This window comes from Emiliania huxleyi (genome assembly GCF_000372725.1).
Source record: "Emiliania huxleyi CCMP1516 unplaced genomic scaffold EMIHUscaffold_699, whole genome shotgun sequence".
Taxonomy (NCBI): Eukaryota; Haptophyta; order Isochrysidales; family Noelaerhabdaceae; genus Emiliania; species Emiliania huxleyi.
Window position 1 is genome coordinate 2,733 of NW_005196764.1, and position 11,588 is coordinate 14,320.

General features: G+C 69.7%; 4 protein-coding genes across 4 annotated transcripts; 2 read left to right on the forward strand and 2 right to left on the reverse strand.

The window, feature by feature from the left end:
* Positions 1-518: 518 nt before the first annotated feature.
* EMIHUDRAFT_459912 (hypothetical protein) lies at positions 519-3,222 on the forward strand (the record flags this gene model as incomplete). Its single annotated transcript, XM_005762044.1, has 8 exons — positions 519-915; positions 1,724-1,774; positions 1,851-1,882; positions 2,058-2,141; positions 2,414-2,476; positions 2,555-2,596; positions 2,672-2,737; positions 2,918-3,222. 8 exons carry the CDS (start codon positions 519-521, stop codon positions 3,026-3,028), a joined length of 846 nt encoding a protein of 281 aa, XP_005762101.1. The 3' UTR covers positions 3,029-3,222.
* A 218-nt stretch (positions 3,223-3,440) lies between these two features.
* On the reverse strand, positions 3,441-4,675 carry EMIHUDRAFT_120736 (hypothetical protein; the record flags this gene model as incomplete). Its single annotated transcript, XM_005762045.1, has 4 exons — positions 3,441-3,611; positions 3,709-4,026; positions 4,066-4,398; positions 4,670-4,675. 4 exons carry the CDS (start codon positions 4,673-4,675, stop codon positions 3,441-3,443), a joined length of 828 nt encoding a protein of 275 aa, XP_005762102.1.
* An 80-nt stretch (positions 4,676-4,755) lies between these two features.
* EMIHUDRAFT_446279 (hypothetical protein) lies at positions 4,756-10,594 on the forward strand. Its single transcript, XM_005762046.1, has 4 exons — positions 4,756-5,865; positions 8,491-9,279; positions 9,667-9,776; positions 10,164-10,594. Exon 4 carries the CDS (start codon positions 10,186-10,188, stop codon positions 10,525-10,527), a length of 342 nt encoding a protein of 113 aa, XP_005762103.1. The 5' UTR covers positions 4,756-5,865; positions 8,491-9,279; positions 9,667-9,776; positions 10,164-10,185; the 3' UTR covers positions 10,528-10,594.
* Positions 10,595-11,021: 427 nt separating this feature from the next.
* Positions 11,022-11,588, reverse strand: EMIHUDRAFT_77067 (hypothetical protein; the record flags this gene model as incomplete). The annotated part of the gene is made up of 1 exon (XM_005762047.1): positions 11,022-11,588. The coding sequence occupies one exon, from the start codon at positions 11,586-11,588 to the stop codon at positions 11,022-11,024; it is 567 nt and encodes a 188-aa protein (XP_005762104.1).

Genomic DNA, 11,588 nt, shown 5'->3' on the forward strand with positions numbered 1-11,588 from the left:
CCATCTCCTTGCGGTGGCTCCTGTATGAGTCCCCATATGACCATGTGATTTCTTTGCCTTCCTTGACTCCTTTCTCTGCAAACAGGACCATCACTTGCGCAGCCGCCTTGCCTAATTAGCGGAGGCCGCAATCGTCTCGAGGAAGGAGAAAACAATTTGCTTTGAACTCCGCCAAGCTGCTCTAGGAGCCTCTCCCGTCGCGGCCCGACTGGGGCCGAGTCCGCGGGGGCTCGCCAGGGGCTCGCACGGTGCACGGGCCGGCCGCTAGAGCACGTACTGTGCTTAGTGATAGTGACTTCTTGAAGTCACTCCTAACACAGAAAAAGAAAGAAAGAAAACAGACAACCCAAGGGAGGGATGGGAGGACGGCACGCCGCCACCACACAGGGATTTTAAGGAGAGGTGTGTGGTGCGCTAGCCGTCGCCCACCCTAGGGAGTCTGCCTCTTCCTATCTCTCTTCGCAGTCTCTCACATAGACACTAGGCCTGACGGTTTTTTTCTTCTAGATGGTGTTGCCATGATTATGAGCCTCTCCCGACGCTTGGCTGCCTGGCTGCGGCCTTTGGCGAAGGAGTGCATCGCTGGCGCAGCGGTCGCTGGCGCAGCGGCGGGCGCGGTATGCGCGGTTGTCCTGCACCGCCGACTCACCGCCACGCGCGCTGCACTCGACGCCATCGAGGAGCGACTTGCGGCGCACAGCACCGGTCTCGACTTTTTGGCGCAGGAGCTGGAGGCCCTGCGGCTCGCCCTGCGGCAGCCGCAGCTTGCGGGCTCCTCCAACTCCTCCGTCTCTGGCCGGCCGGTCCGCTCCGTCGGCGGCGGCTCGCGCACGGCGTCGATGGCGACCGCCGAGGACGAGGGTCTCTCCGAGGCGGGCTGGTCGGACGCGGGCTGGTCCGAGGCGGGCGGGTACCGTACCGCCGACGAGGAGGATCTCGACGACCTGCTGCTGTCCGCGCCGGCGCCCTTCTCGCACAAGCCGCCTCCCCCGCTGCACGGCGCCGAGCGCGCGGCGGCGGACTCGGACGCGGACGCGGACGGCGCGTCGGCCGCCACACCGCCGCGCGGCGGCGCGAGCGCGGCGGAGGAGGAGGGGGCCTCCTCCGCCGCGGCGTCGGCAGCGGCGCCGTCGTCCGCGCTGGCCGCGCGAGTGCAGGAGGCGGCCACGCTTGTGGTGCGTGCGGACGAGGCGTACGCGGCGCGCGAGACGGGCCTCGCGCGGTCGCTGTTGGAGGAGGCTTCCGCCCTCGGCCTTCCGGATGCTGCGCGGGCAGAGGTGCGCTGGCGGATCGCCCGCACGCTCAAGGAGCTCGCCGACGAGGAGAAGGCGGCGGGGCAGGCGGGCGGCAGCGACGGCGCGAGGAAGGCGAGGCCGAGAGCAGCGCGAGAGGGCGATGAGATTACCCGAGGGGGGGCGAGAGGAGCGCGAGAGGAGCCGAGGGGAGGCCGAGGGGAGGCCGAGGGGAGCCGAGGGGAGGCCGAGAGGAGCCGAGGGGAGCCGAGAGCACCCGAGAGCACCCGAGAGCACCCGAGAGCACCCGAGAGTACCGGAGAGCACCCGAGAGCAGGCGGCCAAGCAGCGCGAGAAGTCGCTGATGCTCGAATCGCTCGGCGCGGCGCGGGAGGCGGTCGATCTCGACGGCGACCAGTTTGGCGCGCGCAAGTGGGTACGCGATCGCCGAGGCCTTTCTTTTGCGACGGAGGAGTTCTGGTTTTGCACAGGCGCTCACAAGTGGTACGCGATCGCGCTCTCCATCACTTCGGCGTACGACGGCGCGAGAGCAAGCCGTCGAGCTGTCCTTGGCGACGAGTGGCTGCTGCTATGAGGACGGGGTCGTGTGTACAATAGGCGTGCGTGCAGCGATCGAGCAGTCCTTCACGGCGCGAGATTGCGCGAGATTCTCACGAGAACGTCCCGAGATTACCCACCGAGCGTCCTTCGAGGGGAGGTCGAGGGGAGGTCGAGGGGAGGTCGAGGGGAGGCCGAGGGGGAGCCGAGAGGGAGCCGAGGGGAGCTGAGCGTCTTTCGAGAGGAGCCGAGAGGAGCCGAGCGTAGGTGCGCGAGCACTTTGAGGCGGCGGTGCGGCTGGCGCCGGCAGACGCGACTTCGCGCCACCTGCTCGGCCTCTGGTTTTACGAGGCGGCGGGGCGTGTCGTGGGCGATGCTTGAGAAGTCACAGTCTACGCACTCGTCTTGCGCTTAACAGGCGGCGGGGCGCGTCGTGGGCGACGCCGTGTCATCAACGGAGAAGAACAGTACCAACAACCATGCGTAGGTCGCGGGCCACTGCCGGGGCGGGGGGCACGCTTTCATCTCACAAAGAATGCGATGAGAGCGCGTACATTGTAGGTGGCGGGCCTGGCGAGATAGGAGGGAGATAGGAGGAAGATATGATCTCGCGTACATTGTAGGTGGCGGGCCTGTCTTGGGCGACGCGCAAGGTGGCCGCCGCCCTCTTCGCCACGCCGCCAACGGCGAGCCGTTTGTGCCGAGGCCAGTCTTGTGCCTCGCCAGCAGTGGTTGGGGCACCGCCCTCGTCCTTGAGTGAGTAGGGGAGCCACGCTGAGGCGCTCGCGCATTTCGAGGCGGCGGAGGCGCTCTCTCCTTGCTTCTAACTCAAGACCCTAAGTGTACCAATCAAGACTGGTTCATATTAACTAACACTAAAGGCGCTCTCTCCCGGCTTCTACCTCAAGAACCAGGTCTGCCTCGCGAAGTGCAGTCTGGCGCTCAAGGTGACCTCCCCCCCCCCCCCCCACCCACCCACACACACACACACACACACCACCGCTCACCCACGCGCACCGGGCCTTGCCCTGAGACGCGGAGTCGCGAGGGGTAGCTTGGCACCTCGTGTGTGTGTGGAGAAGTTGACCTGACCTCACCTGACCTCACCTGACCTCACCTGACCTTAGGACAAGCCGGCCGCGCGCCGCTGGCTGGCCTCCGCCGCGGCGATGGCGCCAAAGAGCGCCGATGACGAGGCGTCGCTCGCAGAGGCGAAGAAGCTGCTGGCTTCGTTGTGAAGTCGGGGAGGGCGGGGAAGGCGATACCAACTTTGTGCGACATCGGGCGGGGGGCAGGAGGAACGTACCCTCTGCCCCGATGCGCCGCGAGCGAGCCAGCGGCCATTCCCGCCTCCCAGCTCGGGGAACTTGCCTCCAGACCCGTCCCGTGCCCGCCGCGTTTCTCTACATGTTCTCTATTAATTTGCATACTAGCCCGGTCGAACACCCCGGGTCGCGATTTTGGCAAGTGAATATGGGGGCATTTTACGATGAAATAAGAATCTAATGCCCGAGAGAAACACATAGACACCCACATGGTTGACCAACCCTTAATCTAGGTGAGGGTCAGTATGTTCACATTCACACCCAACAGACCGGCTCCAGCACACACGTACGAGCGTCTCAGCGCACACAGCGGCATCCTCCGCGCCTAGGCCTCCATAGCGTCCTCGCCCTCGCCCTCCTCGCCCTCCTCGTCATCGTCCTCCTCCTCCGCCTCGAGCGCCGCCTCGTAGTCAGCGACAAAGTCGACCTCCCCGCACGGCACCTGGTCCTCCTCCTCCCACGTCGCGATCTCCGGGGGCCAGCCCTCCCACAGTACCTTGTAGAGCACCGTCCCCGCCGCGATCTCCTCCCCCTCCCGCCCCGGCACGTCCCCGCCGTCGGCACGACGGCGGCGGCGGGCGCCTCCCGCGCACCGCCGCGGCGATGAGCCCGAGCGCGTCCATGTCGAGGAGACGCACGGCGCTCGAGGCGCCGAGCCGCTCGTGCGTCCCCATCGCAAAGGCGAGGAGCTTGAGGTAGGCGGGGATCTCTGCTGCTGCGGCGGCGCCGCCGCCGCCGCCGCCGCCGCCCGCGTCGGCCGCGGTCGAGGTGATCTTGGGGAAGACGAAGCGCGTCGCCGACTCGATCTCGAGCGCGCGCATCGCCCGCTCGGCCTCGGCCTGGGTGTTGCCGCCGCGCTGGGACGCTGAGCGGAGGCGCGAGCACACCAACTCGCGGCGCTTGTTGTAGTCCTTGACGTGGCGCTCGCATGCCTGCCAGAGCGACCTCACCGCGGGGCTGGCGGACATGGGCAAGGACACCGGCCCGCTCGCGCTCGCCGCCGCGCAGGCAGCCACCCAGCGGGCAAAGATCAAGGCCTTGTTGTGATAGAGCCCGTCCGTCGCCTTCGCCATCTTAGTGGCCAAATTGAGGAGGTAGGCGACGTGCGAGAGGGTGAGGCCGCCCACGGGGCAAGCCACGGCCAGCGCCACGGCGCTCGGCTCCTCCTGGGTCGCCACTGAGGCCAAGGCAGCAGCCACAGCCTGGGAGGAAAAGTGCGCCGCCGACGCGCACTTCTCGTGCGGGTCTTTCTCGGAGTTGTCGGGGGCGTGCGAAGCTACCGCCTGCGAACGGCCGGTTGGCAGACGTCATGGCCGGCATGTGCGACCCTTAAGAACCCGCGTGCGACCAGAAGGTCGGCTGTGAGGCGAGGCTGAAGGCAGCCCAAAAACTGGTGGATTTGTGTTGCTGACAGTTGTGGGCGATCCAGCGCGAACTGACGGCAGGTAAGCCGGCAGGTGGGGGGCGGGGGTGTGCCGGGTGGATCCCCAAGCGGGCGAGCCGGGCCCGCGCATAGTTCGCGCTCGGGGGGCGCGCGAGCATGGAAAGACGCACCTCCATCGTCCTTGCTTACCGGCGCTTTTCGGCCGTTGGCACCATCGTTGATTGCGCGGGACTGAAATCCCAAATCTCTCAGCTCGAAGGGGGAATTTATTTGTTTGGGGGGTGTTCGACCGGGCTATGCATACAGAGTCTGGCGTAATCGAGATCTCTGCGAGAGAGTAGTAGATCGCAGACAGTGTAGATCGCAGACCAGGAGAGAGGAGTGCAGGAGATCCTAGCCGATTCTACCACACAGTCGGGCTTGGACCTTGGTTGAAGAGGCTAGTTCCATTTCAAAGTGGCACCGCCCGCGTTGTATCCTGTTCGTAGCCAGGTAGCTGTGAAGAGGATGCGAACCCATCGTCCGATATTGCTTCTTGCTTTTGGTATAGGGCTGAAATTCTTCGGCAAATGGCACACATGGAGTCGGGGGCGAGCGGCTGCCAAGAAGGCGCGCTGTACCCCCTTGCGAGCATGTACGAGGTTGCCCGAAATGCCGCCTGCCGTTTGGTAGATTGGAAGAAGACCCTTGGACCAAAGCAGCCCGGAGAATCGGCGCGCAGTCCCAGACTGACGGCCGGTGGCATGAAGCAAGATCGACTTCGGACCAAGTGTCACGTGACGCAAACGTGACGAAATTGCCAATTTGCGCCCTCGGCCCGACCTCTTGGCTAGAAATGACTCCCCCGATGCTCGGTTTGAACATCTCGCAAGCTGGCGTCGCTCGCATAACTGTGACAGGGCGATCCTCCCCTCGACGGAAGGGAGATCCAGAGCAGCTCCTGCTCTGCCCGCCGCCTGGCTGTTTGGCGACAGCAGAAGCCCGCGCAACTGCGTGGGTCCGCGCCACAGGTAGAGACGTTGAGCTTGGCAATGATTTGGTTGTCGTTCGGTCACGGGGCCTGGCGAGGTAGGAGCAGTGCCGATGCGGCGAATAGTCGTGCTTAGCTTCCTAGGCACCCGCAAATGTGCCCTCAACGCGATGCGTCGGCCGGCGGCGCGAGAGGAGCGCCGTGCGGCCCCGTCGGTGCGCCGCGCTGTCGCTCCGCCGCTAGCCGAGCCAAGGCACGCCATCGCCATCGGGGTGGCGATGGATGCGTGCTGGCGAGGGTCGGGGCGGCGGTCCTGACGCGCCGCTGCGTGGCCGCAGTGGCGCGCTCGACGCCGTGCGTCGAGTAGAGGAGCCGCGACGAGGGCGAGGCCGCCCTGTCGCCGCGTGGCGAGCCAGGCCTGTCCGCCGAGCCGCTGCCAGCCGCTCGTCCCGTGAGGCGGCGTCGGCAGCGTGTGCAGCTGGCGAGGCGGTGGCCGCATTCGGCTCTCTCCTGGGCATCCGCCGCGTGAGTGCGGTGGTGCTGCCGACGCGATGCCTCGGTTGGCGGCGCGAGACGAGCGCCGTGCCGCTCCGTCGGTGCGCCGCGCTGTTGCTCCGCCGCTAGCCGAGCCAAGGCACGCCATCGCCATCGGGGTGGCGATGGATGCGTGCTGGGGCGGGGCGGCGGTCCTGACGCGCCGCTGCGTGGCCGCAGTGGCGCGCTCGACGCCGTGCGTCGAGTAGAGGAGCCGCGACGAGGGCGAGGCCGCCCCGTCGCCGCGTAGCGAGCCGGGCCTGTCCGCCGAGCCGCTGCGAGCCGCTCGCCCGTGAGACGGCGTCGGCAGCGTGTGCAGCTGGCGAGGCGGTGGCCGCATTCGGCTCTCTCCTGGGCATCCGCCGCGTGAGCGCGGTGGTGCTGCCGACGCGATGCGTCGGCTGGCGGCGCGAGACGAGCGCCGTGCCGCTCCGTCGGTGCGCCGCGCTGTTACTCCGCCGCTAGCCGAGCCAAGGCACGCCATCGCCATCGGGGTGGCGATGGATGCGTGCTGGCGAGGGTCGGGGCGGCGGTCCTGACGCGCCGCTGCGTGGCCGCAGTAAAGCGCTCGACGCCGTGCGTCGAGTAGAGGAGCCGCGACGAGGGCGAGGCCGCCCTGTCGCCGCGTGGCGAGCCAGGCCTGTCCGCCGAGCCGCTGCGAGCCGCTCGCCCGTGAGACGGCGTCGGCAGCGTGTGCAGCTGGCGAGGCGGTGGCCGCATTCGGCTCTCTCCTGGGCATCCGCCGCGTGAGCGCGGTGGTGCTGCCGACGCGATGCGTCGGCTGGCGGCGCGAGACGAGCGCCGTGCCGCTCCGTCGGTGCGCCGCGCTGTTGCTCCGCCGCTAGCCGAGCCAAGGCACGCCATCGCCATCGGGGTGGCGATGGATGCGTGCTGGGGCGGGGCGGCGGTCCTGACGCGCCGCTGCGTGGCCGCAGTGGCGCGCTCGACGCCGTGCGTCGAGTAGAGGAGCCGCGACGAGGGCGAGGCCGCCCCGTCGCCGCGTAGCGAGCCGGGCCTAGGCGGCGTCGGCAGCGTGTGCAGCTGGCGAGGCGGTGGCCGCATTCGGCTCTCTCCTGGGCATCCGCCGCGTAAGCGCGGTGGTGCTGCCGACGCGATGCGTCGGTTGGCGGCGCGGGACGAGCGCCATGCCGCTCCGTCGGTGCGCCGCGCTGTTGCTCCGCCGCTAGCCGAGCCAAGGCACGCCATCGCCATCGGGGTGGCGACGGATGTGTGCTGGCGAGGGTCGGGGCGGCAGTCCTGACGCGCCGCTGCGTGGCCGCAGTGGAGCGCTCGACGCCGCGCGTCGAGTAGAGGAGCCGCGACGAGGGCGAGGCCGCCCTGTCGCCGCGTAGCGAGCCGGGCCTGTCCGCCGAGCCGCTGCGAGCCGCCCGCCCGTGAGACGGCGTCGGCAGCGTGTGCAGCTGGCGAGGCGGAGGCCGCATTCGGCTCTCTCTTAGGCACCCGCCGCGTGAGCGCGGTGGTGCTGCCGACGCGATGCGTCGGCTGGCGGCGCGAGACGAGCGCCGTGCCGCTCCGTCGGTGCGCCGCGCTGTTACTCCGCCGCTAGCCGAGCCAAGGCACGCCATCGCCATCGGGGTGGCGATGGATGCGTGCTGGCGAGGGGCGGCGGGCGGGGCGGCGGTCCTGACGCGCCGCTGCGTGGCCGCAGTGGCGCGCTCGACGCCGTGCGTCGAGTAGAGGAGCCGCGACGAGGGCGAGGCCGCTCCGTCGCCGCGTGGCGAGCCAGGCCTGTCCGCCGAGCCGCTGCGAGCCGCCCGCCCGTGAGACGGCGTCGGCAGCGTGTGCAGCTGGCGAGGCGGTGGCCGCATTCGGCTCTCTCCTGGGCATCCGCCGCGTGAGCGCGGTGGTGCTGCCGACGCGATGCGTCGGCTGGCGGCGCGAGACGAGCGCCGTGCCGCTCCGTCGGTGCGCCGCGCTGTTACTCCGCCGCTAGCCGAGCCGAGGCACGCCATCGCCATCGGGGTGGCGACGAATGCGTGCTGGCGAGGGGCGGGGCGGCGGTCCTGACGCGCCGCTGCGTGGCCGCAGTGGCGCGCTCGACGCCGTGCGTTGAGTGGAGGAGCCGCGACGAGGGCGAGGCCGCCCTGTCGCCGCGTAGCGAGCCGGGCCTGTCCGCCGAGCCGCTGCGAGCCGCTTGCCCGTGAGACGGCGTCGGCAGCGTGTGCAGCTGGCGAGGCGGTGGCCGCATTCGGCTCTCTCCTGGGCATCCGCCGCGTGAGCGCGGTGGTGCTGCCGACGCGATGCGTCGGCTGGCGGCGCGGGACGAGCGCCGTGCCGCTCCGTCGGTGCGCCGCACTGTCGCTCCGCCGCTAGCCGAGCCGAGGCACGCCATCGCCATCGGGGTGGCGACGGATGTGTGCTGGCGAGGGTCGGGGCGGCAGTCCTGACGCGCCGCTGCGTGGCCGCAGTAAAGCGCTCGACGCCGCGCGTCGAGTAGAGGAGCCGCGACGAGGGCGAGGCCGCCATGTCGCCGCGTGGCGAGCCAGGCCTGTCCGCCGAGCCGCTGCGAGCCGCTCGCCCGTGAGGCGGCGTCGGCAGCGTGTGCAGCTGGCGAGGCGGTGGCCGCATTCGGCTCTCTCCTGGGCATCCGCCGCGTAAGCGCGGTGGTGCTGCCGACGCGATGCGTCGGCTGGCGGCGCGAGACGAGCGCCGTGCCGCTCCGTCGGTGCGCCGCGCTGTTACTCCGCCGCTAGCCGAGCCAAGGCACGCCATCGCCATCGGGGTGGCGACGGATGCGTGCTGGCGAGGGGCGGCGGGCGGGGCGGCGGTCCTGACGCGCCGCTGCGTGGCCGCAGTGGCGCGCTCGACGCCGTGCGTCGAGTAGAGGAGCCGCGACGAGGGCGAGGCCGCCCTGTCGCCGCGTAGCGAGCCGGGCCTGTCCGCCGAGCCGCTGCGAGCCGCTCGCCCGTGAGGCGGCGTCGGCAGCGTGTGCAGCTGGCGAGGCGGTGGCCGCATTCGGCTCTCTCCTGGGCATCCGCCGCGTAAGCGCGGTGGTGCTGCCGACGCGATGCGTCGGTTGGCGGCGCGGGACGAGCGCCGTGCCGCTCCGTCGGTGCGCCGCGCTGTTGCTCCGCCGCTAGCCGAGCCAAGGCACGCCATCGCCATCGGGGTGGCGACGGATGTGTGCTGGCGAGGGTCGGGGCGGCAGTCCTGACGCGCCGCTGCGTGGCCGCAGTGGCGCGCTCGACGCCGCGCGTCGAGTAGAGGAGCCGCGACGAGGGCGAGGCCGCCCTGTCGCCGCGTAGCGAGCCGGGCCTGTCCGCCGAGCCGCTGCGAGCCGCCCGCCCGTGAGACGGCGTCGGCAGCGTGTGCAGCTGGCGAGGCGGCGGCCGCATTCGGCTCTCTCTTAGGCACCCGCCGCGTGAGCGCGGTGGTGCTGCCGACGCGATGCGTCGGCTGGCGGCGCGGGACGAGCGCCGTGCCGCTCCGTCGGTGCGCCGCGCTGTTACTCCGCCGCTAGCCGAGCCAAGGCACGCCATCGCCATCGGGGTGGCGATGGATGCGTGCTGGCGAGGGGCGGCGGGCGGGGCGGCGGTCCTGACGCGCCGCTGCGTGGCTGCAGTGGCGCGCTCGACGCCGTGCGTCGAGTAGAGGAGCCGCGACGAGGGCGAGGCCGCCCTGTCGCCGCGTGGCGAGCCGGGCCTGTCCGCCGAGCCGCTGCGAGCCGCTCGCCCGTGAGGCGGCGTCGGCAGCGTGTGCAGCTGGCGAGGCGGTGGCCGCATTCGGCTCTCTCCTGGGCATCCGCCGCGTGAGCGCGGTGGTGCTGCCGACGCGATGCGTCGGTTGGCGGCGCGGGACGAGCGCCGTGCCGCTCCGTCGGTGCGCCGCGCTGTTGCTCCGCCGCTAGCCGAGCCAAGGCACGCCATCGCCATCGGGGTGGCGACGGATGTGTGCTGGCGAGGGTCGGCGGGCGGGGCGGCAGTCCTGACGCGCCGCTGCGTGGCCGCAGTGGCGCGCTCGACGCCGCGCGTCGAGTAGAGGAGCCGCGACGAGGGCGAGGCCGCCCTGTCGCCGCGTGGCGAGCCGGGCCTGTCCGCCGAGCCGCTGCGAGCCGCTCGCCCGTGAGGCGGCGTCGGCAGCGTGTGCAGCTGGCGAGGCGGTGGCCGCATTCGGCTCTCTCCTGGGCATCCGCCGCGTAAGCGCGGTGGTGCTGCCGACGCGATGCGTCGGCTGGCGGCGCGAGACGAGCGCCGTGCAGCTCCGTCGGCGCGCCGCGCTGTTGCCCCGCCGCTAGCCGAGCCAAGGCACGCCATCGCCATCGGGTTGGCGACGGATGCGTGCTGGCGAGGGAGGCGGGCCTTATGCGCGACTCATTGCGCATCCGTTCCTGGGGGCGGCATCACAAGCGCTGCTGGGCTGCCGGGTTGGTCCTCGAGCCTCTGCTGTCACCAGTCGAAGCGGTGTCGGCGTCGAAGCGAGCCGAGGACCGCCGCGGCTCGGCAAACAGGGCGCCGTGTGTCGCCGCCTCGTCTTTCTTCTTTTCGCGAGAGAGCGGGAGCGTGAGCACGCGAGGCGTGGCGAGGACGCCTGAGGGGGACTGCCCGCAGGACAGCGGCGTCGCGTGTCCATGATCGCGGCGGCTCAGACTCGCTTTTGCCCCAGGGCAAATGGACACTGTCCTGTGGTCGTGCGATGCCCCTCTGCGAGCCGCCGTTCACGGCGTCATTCCACACGCTCCCTTCTCGTTCTTAGATACACGTGATATCGTAGATAAGTTGTAGGAGCGCAAAAAGGAATTGTCGCGGGGTTACTGACTGCACTCCAAGTGCTCCAAGTGCAAAATGGGAGAGCAACACAAAACGGCCCCGCGGGAGAGAGATTTGTTTTGTCCCCGCGGCGTCTCGCCATCCCGCATCCGGATGAGGTGACCTCCACGAGGAGACGAAGGAGGTGTACGAGGGCGAGGTCACTTGGAGCTCGTTCGCAGATTATTTCCCCTACCTCTCTCCCGCCACAGCAGGGGTACTCGAGTACAAACCGCCCGCCCGCACACGTACTTAGTCGTCCAGCTCACACAGCGCCGCCACCCCCCTCTTCACCCAGTGTTCCTGCGGCTGCTCCTCTAACCGCGGCAGCTTGAGGAACATGACAAAGTTGGTCGAATGGCCCGTCGTCGAGAGCGTGCCGCGCCGGTCGGACGTCTTGTAGAGGGGGCAGAGGTAGTGCGCCCGGTCGGCGATGTCAGCCTCCCGTTGCGGTCGCAGCCAGAGGGAGGGGAGTTTGGTGAAGAGTACCTTAGGTTCCGACTCGCCGAGCACCGCGCTGCTCTCGTCGAAGCGCGCGCCCTCCAGGAAGATCCCGTGCACGTACACGCCCTCCTGCGGCGCGACGGAGCAGTCGTGGTTCGCCGGGAGCACGTGCATGTCAAAGCCGAGGTGGTCGATCGGGATCGCGTTGGCCCTCGCGTAGTTTTGGCTGGAGCCCGTGAGGAACGCCTGTGTGAAGAAAAAGCCGGAGATCCAAAAGTGGGTCGGCACGCCGTTGTCGAGCCAGCCCTGGAAGAAGGCTAGGCCCTCCGTCGCGGTTGCTTGCAGCACGTTGGGTTTGGCCACGGTCGACGCCAT